Source organism: Musca domestica, unplaced genomic scaffold (genome assembly GCF_030504385.1).
Source record: "Musca domestica strain aabys unplaced genomic scaffold, Musca_domestica.polishedcontigs.V.1.1 6, whole genome shotgun sequence".
In the NCBI taxonomy this organism is placed as follows: Eukaryota; Metazoa; Arthropoda; class Insecta; order Diptera; family Muscidae; genus Musca; species Musca domestica.
The window spans coordinates 874006-889791 of record NW_026712363.1 but is presented as its reverse complement, the minus strand read 5'-3'; the positions used below and the strand labels follow the sequence as shown (position 1 = coordinate 889791).

The 15786-nt window shown below is 33.2% G+C and overlaps 1 protein-coding gene across 6 annotated transcripts in view; it reads left to right on the top strand.

Annotated features, from left to right (window-relative positions):
- The window catches only part of LOC101900172 (fat-like cadherin-related tumor suppressor homolog), a 466944-nt gene extending 451656 nt beyond the window's left edge, over window positions 1-15288 (top strand). For all 6 annotated transcript variants that reach the window (XM_059129200.1, XM_059129194.1, XM_059129199.1 and 3 more), the window contains one exon: window positions 15071-15288. In XM_059129200.1, coding sequence (XP_058985183.1) covers window positions 15071-15204 — 134 coding nt within the window. In that variant the 3' untranslated portion in view covers window positions 15205-15288. The remainder of the gene's footprint in view (window positions 1-15070) is intronic.
- The last annotated feature ends 498 nt before the right edge of the window (window positions 15289-15786 follow it).

The window sequence follows — 15786 nt, the reverse complement described above, 5'->3', positions numbered from 1 at the left end:
CACGGATAATGGTACAACCCGATTTCATATTTATATAACCATCGTATGATTTAAGCTATTTTTGGTGTCTTCGCCACTATTTCCATTTTTTGGCCCTTATTTGGCATTTTTGTTTCTAAGGGGGTAGAGAACCTCTTCGCATAAAATTTTCGGAGTAGGGCCCATATTGGTCTTGACCACACGCATCTATTGATTTGGTTAAAAAATTGTATTTATGCTACCCTGCGGTAGGGAACCATCATACAGATAATTGCCACATAGGAATTTATTTAAGTAAAGTCCCCACATTGGAGTATCCCCAAGTCCACTTTCACATCTAATGTGTGGTCAGAAAAGAAAATTTTGTATTCTATTGAATTTGTAACCCCCAAGAGAATATTGATTGGAAACGTAGATTTGGGATGTACATCTATATGAAATAAATTGTGAAAACATGAACAAATTACAAATATTAGAAAGTAGCACGGGACCGAATATTTGTTGAATCGTCATTGAATTATACTATGATGAAAAATATGGACTTTATGGGGTCTCCAACTTACAATTGAAATGACAAATAAAATTTATTCCCATCTTAAGGTAATGGGTGTAAAATAGTTATTATATTTGACTATTCTGAAATCAGTCTGCCTTCAATTATGAGGTGGATAAAACTATTTTTACTTATTTAAATCACGTGATTTTTTTCAGTTTGACATGCTATGTTGTTCTGCTATAGTTTTGATTTGGCCTCTATTTGTCATCTTGGATTATAAGGGGTGAAGAAAGTTTTCAATGTAGGTCGATGTTTCGCAGTACTGCCCATAAAGATGTGGCTAATAATGTGTATTTGGGGGGTGAAAATCTTACACAAAAATTTCAACATATCTACAAATTTTAGAATTTTCTCCATGTAATAGTACCCCCTCACGTCCGCCTTGTGGCGGACAAACAGACCGACATGGTTAGGGGTACTTATGAGGACTCTAATGCACAATCTGAGGTGCTAATGAGTTTAAAGAAGTAATTAACTTTAGCTATTCTTAAATCATTCAGCCCTCAATTATGAGGTGTACAATATACAGTAAATTCCAAATTACTGCTCATTTGACTGAAAATTAATATATATACATATATATATATATATATATATATATATATATATATATATATATATATATATATATATATATATGTATATATATATATATATATATATAGCAGTAATTTGGAATTTACTGTATATTGTACACCTCATAATTGAGGGCTGAATGATTTAAGAATTTAAATTACTGCTCATTTGACTGAAAATTAATATATATACATATATATATATATATATATATAGCAGTAATTTGGAATTTACTGTATATTGTACACCTCATAATTGAGGGCTGAATGATTTAAGAATAGCTAAAGTTAATTACTTCTTTAAACTCATTAGCACCTCAGATTGTGCATTAGAGTCCTCATAAGTACCCCTAACCATGTCTGTCTGTTTGTCCGCCACAAGGCGGACGTGAGGGGGTACTATTACATGGAGAAAATTCTAAAATTTGTAGATATGTTGAAATTTTTGTGTAAGATTTTCACCCCCCAAATACACATTATTAGCCACATCTTTATGGGCAGTACTGCGAAACATCGACCTACATTGAAAACTTTCTTCACCCCTTATAATCCAAGATGACAAATAGAGGCCAAATCAAAACTATAGCAGAACAACATAGCATGTCAAACTGAAAAAAATCACGTGATTTAAATAAGTAAAAATAGTTTTATCCACCTCATAATTGAAGGCAGACTGATTTCAGAATAGTCAAATATAATAACTATTTTACACCCATTACCTTAAGATGGGAATAAATTTTATTTGTCATTTCAATTGTAAGTTGGAGACCCCATAAAGTCCATATTTTTCATCATAGTATAATTCAATGACGATTCAACAAATATTCGGTCCCGTGCTACTTTCTAATATTTGTAATTTGTTCATGTTTTCACAATTTATTTCATATAGATGTACATCCCAAATCTACGTTTCCAATCAATATTCTCTTGGGGGTTACAAATTCAATAGAATACAAAATTTTCTTTTCTGACCACACATTAGATGTGAAAGTGGACTTGGGGATACTCCAATGTGGGGACTTTACTTAAATAAATTCCTATGTGACAATTATCTGTATGATGGTTCCCTACCGCAGGGTAGCATAAATACAATTTTTTAACCAAATCAATAGATGCGTGTGGTCAAGACCAATATGGGCCCTACTCCGAAAATTTTATGCGAAGAGGTTCTCTACCCCCTTAGAAACAAAAATGCCAAATAAGGGCCAAAAAATGGAAATAGTGGCGAAGACACCAAAAATAGCTTAAATCATACGATGGTTATATAAATATGAAATCGGGTTGTACCATTATCCGTGAGTGATAATCGATATTATGACCTGCAAAAGCGATTTAAGGTATCTAGAATGTTTGGGAAGAATTTCTGGAAGGATAGAAATCCTTTCCTTACTAAAAGTCCCATTCGATCTATCGATATTTGGTATTTTACTGATTGTACTCCCAAAAAATTTTGAATTTTGAGCTCTCATTGGACGGATTATTGTCAAATGAAAGAAGTAGTTCCACGCTTTGAAATGAGCCCCATTAGGCTTTTTGGATAATTTTAGTTTGTTTAAATGTGTTCGCATCTTCCAGCTGAACTAAAATGTAGGTCCTGGAGTCAAAAGGTAGGTGTCAGTTGACATCCTATTTATTTCAATTTTTTTGGTGAAAAAATATATAACATATATTGAAAAAATCTTCAACGTGTTCGCTGACTTTTTACAGCAACTGTTTAAAGATCCTTACAAAGTTTGTCAATGCAATATTTTTTCGATTGTAATTGAAATTGGTGAAAAAATGTATATAGTGAAAAATTATTCTTTATTTTGTTCACAAAAAATTGACTGAATTCAATATGATAATACAAATTGAAAAAAAATAACAAAAGAAGGATAACATATTGAAAAAATCTTCAACGTGTTCGCTGATTTTTTACAGCAACTGTTTAAAGATCCTTACAAAGTTTGTCAATATAATATTTTTTCGATTTACTTAAAAGCCTTATATTTTCCAAAATAATGAAGATATCTGTTCGAAAGTTAGTATACAGTCAGAGAAACTCTCCACGCCTATTTCTTTAAATCTATATGTATAAAGATAGTATAAAAAGTATAGTTACAAATCTACTAACAACGGCTCCGATTTGACTCAAATTTTCGGTTATTTGTTATTGGATTATTGGACAGTGCAAATTGTTTACGAAAAAAAAAATTGGGAAAAGCCCCTAGAAAAGTCGAAAAACTGAATAATAAAGTTTTTTTTGATACAGAATTTTGTGTAGAATTACAATCGAAAATTCTTATTAAAAAATTCCGAACAAATCGCGAAATTTTTGAGTATCAAAACACTCAAAATCTTAATGGAATCAGTTGAGAACGGCTGGACCGATTTGCATATTTTTTTGTACAAACGTTCGTCATACCCCGAGCTAGGTTTTTAAAGAAAAAAATATTGACCACGCCTATATTTACGACCCTATTTCGATTTATATAAAATCTTTATATGTGCCAAATAATAAAGATATCGGATTGAAAATTATTACACGAGATAATGTTGACTTTCCATCCAGCCCTATGTATTTATTTGTATTAAAATCAAATGTCGTTCGTTGGTAGTTGAATCAGTTATAACGGCTGGACCGATTTCAACATTTTTTTACAAATGTTCCCCGAGGTTTTTATGCAAATATAAATTAACCACTCCCACTTTTACTCACATTTTTTTCGATTTACTTAAAATCCTTATATTTGCCAAAATAGTGAAGATATCTGTTTGAAAGTTAGTATACATGGTATCTATTAGGAGTCAGAGGAACTGGCCACGCCTATTTCTTTAAATCTATATGTATAAAGATAGTATAAAAATTATAGTTACACATCTACTGAAAAAGGTTCCGGTTTGTCTCAAATTTTCTTTCGGTTATTTATTATTGGATTATTGGACAGTGGATATTGTAATTGTAATTTATGGACTCGAAAACCGCTACACAAATTTTCCTGAAAATTCCCAAGTATACTACAACATCGCCTTAAAGTAACATAGGCTATATACATTTTTGAAATTCCACTTGGAACTGGAGATGTAGCATCAGAATCAGAGGTACCTGCCAAAAATTTAGATTTTATATGAACATATCTATTAAAGGATTACTTATACAGTCTCCAAATTTGGAATTTGGAACAACAATTAATTTGCCAAATTATTTTGAATTCGGTTCAGATTTGGATATAGCTCACATATATATTTTCGGTCGATTTCATGTATTTGATGCATTAAACATGCTGTATACGCCACATTTCAATTAAATTTGAAATGTGTGATGGAATTTGTCTAACAAATTTGTTTGCCAAATTATACTGAAATCGGTGCAAATTTGGATATAGCTCCAATATGAATTTTCGGCCGATTTCTTTTACTTTTTTCAAATTATATTGAAATCCGTTCAGATTTCGATATAGGTCCCATATATATTTTGGACCGATTTCGTTTGTTTGATGCGCCAAACCCGATATGTACGTTATATTTTAATGAAACTTGGAATGAGTGACTGAATTTAATCAGAAAGTACATTTGCCAAATTATATTGAAATCGGTTCATATTTGGATATAGGTTCCATACATATATTTCGGCCGATTTCATGTATTTTATGCACCGATTTCAAAAAAATTCAGAATGTTTGGCAGAATGACGAAATTTAGTTTAAAAAAAATCCAAATTATGTTGAAATTGGTTGAGGTTTGGATATAGCTCCTATATATTTTTTCGGCCGATTTCACATATTTGATGCAGCAAACACGTTTCCAATGAAATTCGGAATACTTGAATATCAGAATGTGTTGTGGAATAAAAATTATTTTTCCAAATTATATTGACATTTTTTTAGGTTTAGATATACCTTCCATATATATTTTCGGTCGATTTCGTATATTTAAGCAAAAAAAAAAAAAAAACAACAACACCAATTTCAATGAAATATTGAAGGTGTGACGTAATTTGGTCCAAAAATATTTTTTTCAAATTATATTGAAAACTGTTTAGTTTGGAATATGATTGTGGCCCAGAACGCCTTTGCTATGGTATTAAGCTAACTGTAAAAAACTACCCAAATATTTAATTGAGGATACTATTATTGTGGGGAAGTATGTAGCTACCTAGAATTCTCTAATAGCAACAGAAATTCCACCCAACTTCAAAAGATTGCACGCTTGGCTTTTGCTATGAAATTAATAAATCCGAAGGACAAATTCTTCGTGTAAGCGGACTAAATTTGGCATGTTCCTGCTTTTCTCATGGACAGCTGTGCCTGGCATGTTCACGTGTTGACCGAGATATTGATTTTTTTGTATAGTTATTGTTGACCTTTGATCAATATATTTTCTTCTGGTTTTTCGTTTGGCTTAAGGTCAGAATTTAAAAAAAAAAACGACGAATTTGTTTTTTTATATTTTAATTTATTTTTCCGATATTTCCGATATCTTCGATAGTCGTCATCAGGGATTTGATTTAAAAAAAGAAAAAAAAAACACAATTAACATTTAGTATAAATAAATAAAACAAAACAGTATAACGGCAATTACATTGGATTTTATCTCTTCTGTTTTTGAGTTCTCTGATGCAGGTTTTCCATCCTTTCCTTTTTACTCGAATTTTCCAACTAATTTTTCTTATGTTTTTCGATGACATTTCTATAAATTTGAGCGCAATGTTCCGTGTCAGTTTTGAAGTTCATTTTTTTAACCACAAAATATTCGTATCTAAAATTTTGAATGCATATAAAGTTAAAAGGGATAGCGAAGCGCATATATATATATATATATATATATATATATATATATATATATATATATATATATATATATGCGCTTCGCTATCCCTTTTAACTTTATATGCATTCAAATTTTAGATACGAATATTTTATATATATATATATATATATATATATATATATATATATATATATATATATATATATATATATATATATATATATATATATATAATATATATATATGTATATATATATATATATATATATATATATATATATATATATATATATATATATATATATCTATATCTATATATATAAATGAAAGTTGTGTTAGTTACTACGCTTATAACTTAAGAACCGCTGAACTGATTTTAATGATTCATACAAATTCGGAATTGTCTCCTATCCGAAAAGGATAATATACAAAAAAAATCACGTAAAAATGTGATATATTAACATTTTCATTTTGACTTTTGAAATGTACAATGGTAATGTTTTATTTTGCATGATTTTTTTCCATTTTGACTTACTTTTTTCTAATGTACATTTGTAGTGTTTTTTATATTTTATTTTTGAATTCGAATATTAATATCAATTTATTTAATTGACTTGATTTCTTGAGAACTGAAATTGATGACGGGTTACATGGAAGTGTAGTACCGAATTATGTGGTGGCGAAACGGAATAGATGATATCGAAATAATTTAACGCGGTCAGACCAAAGTTAGAAGATAATAACCTTTTCAAAATCGCTAAAAAAATTACGAAAAAAGAGATCTCATTACAAAAATTCTCAAAACGGGAAAATATCGAAAAAAATGTCCAATGGAATTGAATTTTAAAATAAAAGTACATTCTATTGACAAACTTTGTAAGGATTTTTAAACAGTTGCTGTAAAAAATCAGCGAACAAGTTGAAGATTTTTTCAATTTGTTATTATTCTTTTGTCATATTTTTTTTCAATTTGTATTATCATATTGAATTCAGTGGATTTTTTGTGAACGAAATAAAGAATAATTTTTCACTATATACAATTTTTCACCAAAAAATGAAATAAGTGCGAAATACGATTGTAACTAACATCTACCTTTCAACTCCAGGGCCTACATCGTGCTTCAGCTGGAAGATGCGCAGACATTTAAACAAACAAAAATGACCGAAAAAGACTAATGGGGCTCATTTCAAAGCGTGGACCTACTTCTTTCATGTGACAATAATCCGTCCAATGAGAGCTCAAAATGCAAAAATTTTTGGGACTACAATCAGTAAAGTACCAAATATAAAGGGCGCAAAATAGTAGAGCGAATGGGACTTTTAGTAAGAAAAGGATTTCTATCCTTCCAAAAATTCTTCCCGAACATTTATGATATGATATATGATATCGATCATAAATAACCATTGTATGATTTAAGCTATTTTTGGAGTCTTCGTCATTTTCTTCTATTTTTGGCCCTTATTTGGCATCTTTGTTTCTAAGGGAGTTGAAAATTCTCGGAGTAGGGCCCATATTGGTCTTGACCACTAAAAAATTGTATTTATGCTACCCTGGCGTAAGGAACCATCGTACAGATAATTGCCACATAGAAATTTATTCATGTAAAGTCCCCACATTGGAGTAACCCAAGTCCACTTTCACATCTAATGTGTGGTCAGAAAAGAAAATTTTGTATTCTATTGAATTTGTAACCCCCAAGAGAATATTGGTTGGGAACGTAGATATGGATGTACATCCCAAATCAAATAAATTGTGAAAAACAAGAACAAATTATAAATATAAGAAAGTAGCACGGGACCGAATATTTGTTGAATCGTCATTGAATTATACTATGATGAAAAATATGGACTTTATGGCGTCTCCAATTTACAATTTAAATGACAAATAAAATTAGTTCCCATCTTACGGTAATTGGAGTAAAATAGTAATTATATTTGATTATCCTGAAATCAGTCTGCCCTCAATTATGAGATGGATAAAATTATTTTTACTTATTTAAATCACGTGATTTTTTTTCAGTTTGACATGCTATGTTGTTCTGCTATATTTTCGATTTGGCCTCTATTTGTCATCTTGGATTATAAGGGGTGAAGAAAGTTTTCAATGTAGGTGTACTTCCTGATTTTACCTTATTTCAAAGGATTTAGCTAAAAATGTGTATTTGTGGGGGGGGGTGTGAAAATCGTACACAAAAATTTCAACATATCTACAAATTTTAGAATTTTCTCCATGTAATAGTCCCCCACAAGTCCACCTTTTGGCGGACTTATGAGAACTCTAATGCACAATCTGAGGTGTTAATGGGTTTAAAAAAGTAATTAACTTTGGCTATTCTTAAATCATTCAGCCCTCAATTATTATTCCAAATTACTGCTCATTTGACTAAAAACTAAAAATTAATCGACCAGTACATAAACACTTATAACAGTCATATCTTTGAATAATTATGCTTTGACAAATATGCATAATAGACTAAAACTACTGGCCGGCAACGCGGACAGGGTCAGCTAGTATATATATAAATATATATATATATATATAAAGCACTTGCTGAATTCATTTGTTTTTATATTCCTTAATAATGTAATAAATGCTTCCTTCTACACATTATTTCTTTTTATGCCCTCCACCATACATAGGAGGGTATATCAAATTCTTCATTCCGATTTAGCCCTGTCCGTCCGTCCGTCTATTGTAATCACGCTACAGTCAAAACGAATTAAGGTAGAAAGCTAAAATTTTGCGCAGATGTTTCTTTTGTCTGCAGGCAGGATAACTTCGAAGATGGGCTATATCGGTCCACGATATCGTATAGCCCCCATATAATGGTACACCCCGATACCGGTATTTTGATGATTTTAGCCGCATTTTTTCGACGGAATTGTCTAAAATTCTACACAAGGTGTTCTTTGTGAGAACTTTTTTACTTCTTTATGTTTATTGTGTCCTGCTTTTAAAGCAAAATGCTGCGACAATGTTTTTCAACTGATATTTTCCCTTGTTTGACCTTGCAAAACATAAATGTTTGACCAAAAAAGAGGAAAATAAAGTATTCACATTATGGGCACCCCGTTCAAATTTTTGTTTCTTGGAAAATAACTTTGTTTTCTCAAGATCAGCTGTTTTTGCATTTTCCGTCAAATAATATTCAGTGGGCAGATTGTGACAAAGAAATATTTGGAAATGTTCACCAAATATTTGCACAATGTTACCGTACTTTTATAATAATAAAAACACACTCGATCTCTGACATGATTTTTGTTAATGCAGTCGTTTAATCTCGGGTTTGCTCAGCATCATTGTTTATTCAACCATTTAATCAAGACAGTGCAGTTTATTTTGACTTTAAAATGGAAACATATTGTGAGAGTTCAACCGAAAGTGTTGCAAGTGGAAACTACACACAGTCTGGTAAATGAAAAAGTCGAAGTTTTGTGTGAAAAATCTTGACCTACATCGTAATATAAAAAATAATTTTAAAAATATTTTGTCTATTAAGTACCACTGATGTGTTCCCTTTTTATACCCTCCACCATACATAGTATGGAGGGTATACTAAGTTCGTCATTCCGTTTGTAATTCATCGAAATAATAATTTTAGACCCAACAAAGTATATATATTCTTGATCAGCGTAAAATTCTAAGACGATGTGGCCCTGTCCGTCCGTACGTCTGTCCGTCTTTTGTAATCCCGCTACATTCATAACAAATTAAGATAGGAAGCTAAAATTTTTCACAGATCTGTCTTTTGTCGGCAGGCAGGACAAGTTCGAAGATCGGTCCTCTATATCGTATAACCCCCATATAACGATACGCCTGCTATTTGGTATTTAGCCACATTTGTCAGAAATTACACATAAGGAATTCCTTCTGAGTACTTTATGCCTTGGAAGAGAATTATCTATATAGGTCCACGATTTAGTATATTCCAAATAGAACGGTACCCCCATATGATGATTTTAGCCACATTTTCCAAAGGAATTGTCTGTAAATCCACACATGGAGTTCCTCGTGAGTACTTTATCCGCTGGAAGATAAATGTCTATATAGGTCCACGATATCGTATAGCCCCCATATAACGGTACCACTAGATATTCGGCATTTTGGTGATTTTAGCCACATTTTCAACGGAATTGTCTGAAATTCTACACAAGGAGTTCTTTGTGAGTACTTTGCCCCCAGATATAGATTTGTCTATATAGGTCCACAATATCTTATATCCCCCATATATCGGCACCATCCGATATACTGTATTTTTAATATTTTAACAGAATTTTTAATGGGTTTTATTTTTTTTCCTTATTCGGAGGGTATTCAAAGTTCGTTCCGGCCGAACTTACTTCTTTTTTTTACTTGTTAAAAGTAAAGATTTCATCTTGAAGTGCTTAGTAAAATGCACGTCATGATTGCGCTCAGATTCGATCTTTTGTGCTTTAATCAAATCACTCAATCTACAAAGAAGAATCAAAGCGATAATACTCATCCGAGATGATTTTCCCGTCATAAAAAATTCAACATTAGTTCGTAAACAAGTCACTCGTGTGAGTTGTTTGATTGCGAATTCGTGTTTGCTCACAACATTTTCGTTTCGTTTGAGCAACTCTATAAACATTTTACATCTGACCGTCTAATTGAGTTTGATTGGATTGCAACTAAGTGTGATGTAGACTTCAACGAAATAAACAGTTTTTAATTTAAGAATTTTATGAACCCAATATTAGATTTTAAAAATAAACCATTACCAAACGCGGAAGTTCTTCAATTGATAAATCTATCTAATCAAGATACGAGTGAAGAAATGCACAATTTTGTCCAGATACTTCACATATGTCACGAAATTAAAGGAGGTCTTTGACAACAATAATGAAGTTATCGGCATTTTTAAAGAATCCGATCAAGTTTTTTTTTGTAAATTATTAAATAAAATAGGTTTAACTTTTTCACATTTTTAAATTAAAAAAATATTGGTCAATTTGATAATTTTAATTTAATGTAATTCGTTTTAGTTTTTAATTCAATAGATCATAGGTTTTGTTCATTAGATTGTTCAATAGAAAATTTAGAACCACGTGGTATAAGGTTTCACTGATTTTTTTTTTTTTTTTGCGAAATTTAAATCGTTTGTTGTATTTTGTGTTAACAATTGTTACCCACTAAAGTTTGTATATATAAAAATTTCCCTTTTTTTTTTTTTTTTTTTTTGATATTGGATCCTCTATGTCACTTGTCACTAATTAATCTCCAATTTTCCTAATCACAGGAAACCAAGTTTGACTCTTGACGATGCCTATTTATTGGTATTCAGCATTGGAATTAACCGGTGGCTGTATAAATGTTCGTATGTAATTACATTATTAACATCATTTTATAAATAAACAACCCACAATTTTGCGAAAATTAAAGCCAATTCATATACGTTCTCTGCCATAAAGCATTGTTTCATCAGATTCTCGACAGTACTTCTATAACTCCAATATTAAAACAAAATTAAAAAGGTCAAAAAAAAATATTTGAATAATACAGTCCTGTAAGGTGCGCCCGCAGAAAGGAGTTGTCTTAAAATGTCTTGGTTTGTTTATTGATTCTGGTTTGGTGGTTGATGTGCATGCGATATGTTTTTTATGTCAAACGTCGTGATCATATATCTCCTTCGGTGAAGGTTTTTCTTGTTTGCTCGTTTGAATGTCTTGTGAATTTAAGGTCAATGTTGTTCTTCTACAAACATTGTAAATCGCAGACACCTTCTACTCTTTTTGATCTTTTTAAGTTTTCTCAATCTGTAAGGAACCCGCAAATCATTATACCACGTTTGACTCCTCTGTTGGAAAAATTCTTCTATGTAAGAATTGCTCTCATTTTCAACAATCAGCCACCTAATCTTAAGACAGTTAATTCCTTCCTAAAATGTTATAAGCGTAAACTATACGTTCATTTCAATATTGTTTCAAATTTTTCAGCTTGCATAGCTGATTCATACAATGATTCAATCAATTGTTAATTTTGTTATTTTTTTTTTTTTTTTGTTGATTTGTTTTAATGTATAATTTTAAATAAATTTTTTTAAGATTAAGGATATTAAAAATAGTTAAGAGTAGTCTTGTATAGAAGTTTTTGGCACCGTCCATGGTCCTGTGGGCTAGGTTACTGTACAAATTGAAAAAAACATACATCGTCATATCGTTTTTTTCTGGCGTTTTCCTCTTTCTTATTTTGTAAAAATCAAGGATACAAGAGAAAGTAAAAGCTTTCGTGCGTATATTACTTACAGAAATAACAATTGCTCTAAAAACCAAAACATGTTTGTATTCACACAAGAAAGGGAAAAATATTCTTACAAAATCAAGATGTAAAAGCGTCTTGGTAAGCAGTTAACAAATTTTCTGCTAAAGGGAAAAATATTATTACTAAATCAGGCTGTAAAATCGTCATGGTAAACATTTAACAAATTTACTTTGAGTCTCCAGTTATTGTTCGTGCGGCGGGGCGAAACCGTGGATGTGGTGAATCACTTCCCATTATTTACCCACCATTGCAGATCCAGGCGAAATAGGTGCAGCCTGTCATGTGGGCCTGTGTCACAAGCTGGGCAGATGCACATCGCTGTCAATCCGGGCCCATTTTGAATTGAGGCGGCTGCATCATCCGGATCTTAACTGTGCCATTACTACTCGGGGTTATCGGGACAGCTCTTAGTTGCGATGGGAGGGGTGGTCTCCTAGTACGTTATTCGTCCTATATCTTTCCATGATTTCTGCGACCCCGTCAGAGTAAATACTATGCAGTCCTGCTTGATAGGCCTGTTGATCTAGAGGATCGCTCTTATACCTCTCTTTAAATCATGAAGGTATCTTGCAGATATTGCATTGACAGCATTTTATTATGCTGTCGCACCAGTAAGATCTTAGCCTCCTCATTTAGATGGCCGATAAGTGTCATGAGGAGGCACCTTGTTGTGGTTCTAAGGGTGAAGTTCTGGCAGAACTGAATATTTTTCCCCTGCGTAGCACTAGCATTGTCGGACACACCGGAGCCGCATAGTTTACCACCTACCGGGCTATCGCGTTGCAAGATGTCAACAAGGTTTCCTTATCAGCTCCCCATGTGCTGACGGCCAGAGACATTTTCCTGCTTCTGATCTTTTCGCATATAGCTATGACCTTGAAAAGTGTGGCCGTCGATTTAGTGGCGAATATCTTTATATTCTTCGCAGTGAAAAAGACGGTGAGATCTACTTTGTAAGCGCTTAAACGGAACTCCCTGACATAAGTGATATCGGACTGTATGAATTACTTTTGCTAGCATCCTTGATTGGCTTCAGTAGCGGGTAGCACTCTGCCCATTTTCCAGGCTTCGAGAACTATTAGTGGTGCCTTACGACAGGCTGAGGAGTTTGGCGAGATACTCAACTCCTTGGTCAACTAGTTGGTTCAACATCACAATAGAGATTCCGTCAGGAATACCTCCTCGGTTGGGATAGATCGTACACGGCGTAGGACCATTCTCTTAGCCCAGTCACTCTCGGGGTGCTCTATAAATTGCCGGTTGAAATCACATGCGCACCTCACTTCTAAGCTACTAAATGAGACATATGTACGAATATTCTTTTTTCCATGAATCGAGAGCGACTTAACCGCCTCTGCTGGGAAATTTGGGTTTATTTCAGGTATTCGCCAGCGGGTCGGCTGCAGCTTTGATGATGTCCCGGAAACACCTATCTGCTACCTGAACATCAGATGGGTTGGGCAGTTCTATGAAGAGGCAATTGGTATATTCTCCGAATTCTTATCAATTGTCTTTCCTATGGGTAAGGAAAAGGCGACATTCAAAGCCTATGATGTACGGGAAACACCTATATTCTACCTGAACATCAGATGATTGAATTCTTGCCTATTGGCTTTCCCATGGTTAGGGAAAGTGCGAGGTTCAGAGTCTTTAAAGTCGGATGGTCTGTTGAAAGCGATAATAATGGGGAGGTGGTCTAAGCCTAAAGAAATAACTGATTACAATGCAACGTCATTCGTCAGACCTGGGGACACTATGGGTATGTCCCCCTTCTTCTGGTAACACGTCCTCATTCACGGACAACCGGACTGTCATAATTCACAATGGACCAGAAGCGAACTGATTTTGGACACACATATATATATATATATATATATATATATATATATATATATATATATATAACGCTGGGCACAGGTATTAAACGGCGAGATGTACAAGTTCAACAACTCTACCTCGGCGGCTCCATACTTGACCGCTACCCCATACATTCCATGTACGGGTGTTATCCAGAACATTGAACAGCAATGTGTGGCGTCAACTGTTGCACGAATTACTGTTGTGGAGATTGCGGGGGAGTCTCGTACTGGGACGATGACGTGGACGACGAAGACTCAGTCAGGTCTACATAAGCGCAGCAGGACCGGAAAATGCGAAAAAAACACTCACTCCATGCATCCGTTGCATCTCACCGAGACCGATCTGTGGTAGATGCGAATATGAAAAACGGTGCAGAACCATGGTCCGGGGTTGGTCTCAATACTGGCTCGGACCAAGAGAATACAGAACAAACATTCCGAGTAGTGTTGCTTCTACATCAGAAAAATTAACGGCCCATTGTCGAAGGTTTGTTCCTTCGAGTCAATACGGTACATAGAACCGGTTGCCGCAGGGTTGTGTAGTAGGGGGTGGTGTCGATCTACAACCAGTTAAGGATTTTTGGCAAGGCAATTTCGTCAAAACCCCGATGCTCTACAGTCTCACACTGCTGGAAGTGCTCTGTTTGCGGAACCTCTCACACGCAACAAGGGCGAAACCTTCTTAATATAAACCACACAAGTACTGTCAATAGGTGGATCTATCATATCGTGGTAGGGGTCTTCCATCGGACCTACAACTTCGACGTCTTTCGTGGGATGTGGGACTTTGACTTCTGTGGTATCTATGGGCTGGTCTGCTGGGACTGTTGGGTCTGGGTCTGCTAGCTATCCTTGCTGCTGAACGGTAACTTGCTTTTAGTCAAAATAGGATCAAATTTCTTATATATTCCATCGAATCCCCATTTTTAGTTCTTTATGTTTTCAGAAATTAACAAATTTTTTATATACGAATTCTAATTTAAAATAACTCATTCAATTCTAATTGCTTGACTTATACTTTTTTAAACATTATACAAATTATAATAATTGTTTTGTATTTTATTTTTAGTCAACTCAGATGATGAATATTTTTGCCCCAAGAGTCCCTACGGTAGCAATCGTTCCGTACATCTATGCGAAATAGAAGATTCAGAGCTCGAAGAATTTTTGCCCAAAAGACAAGTAGAAGTATCAGATGACTAATTCTAAAATCAGATCTATATTATTTTCTGTTTTGCTAACTATATAATACTTCCAGAATTTAATAAAGCAAATATTTTATTATAATCCGTGTTTATACAAATAATAACTCGAGTTTAAACTTGCGGTTTACGTGGTAAGTTTGTTGTCTTATGTTATGTTTAATATGGTTTCTGCCTGGCTGATAATAAGATTATATAAAAGGTACACTACAAAACATTCCTTGAGTATAAGGAGTGCAATTTCGCACTTGATACTATAAAAACTTAAAAAAGTTATTATCAGCCGTGGCCGAACATGCAACACGACTACATTTGCATTATAAATGTAATATGATTCTCTTTTTGTACCTATTAAACTAATCGCAAGAGATTTGTAGCATTTGAAAATAAATACATATGTGGGTGGTTCTGTAGCTTTCTATGGTTTTTTATAAACAGTAGTATATTGTAAAATTTTACAAACATTGTCAGATATTGTCGGTAATTTTTTACAATCATTTTGTGGTCCCTCCTACGACAAAAATTAAGGTCGACAACATATTATTGTATCATAGCACCAATTTTTTTCAAACCCTAAAAATGT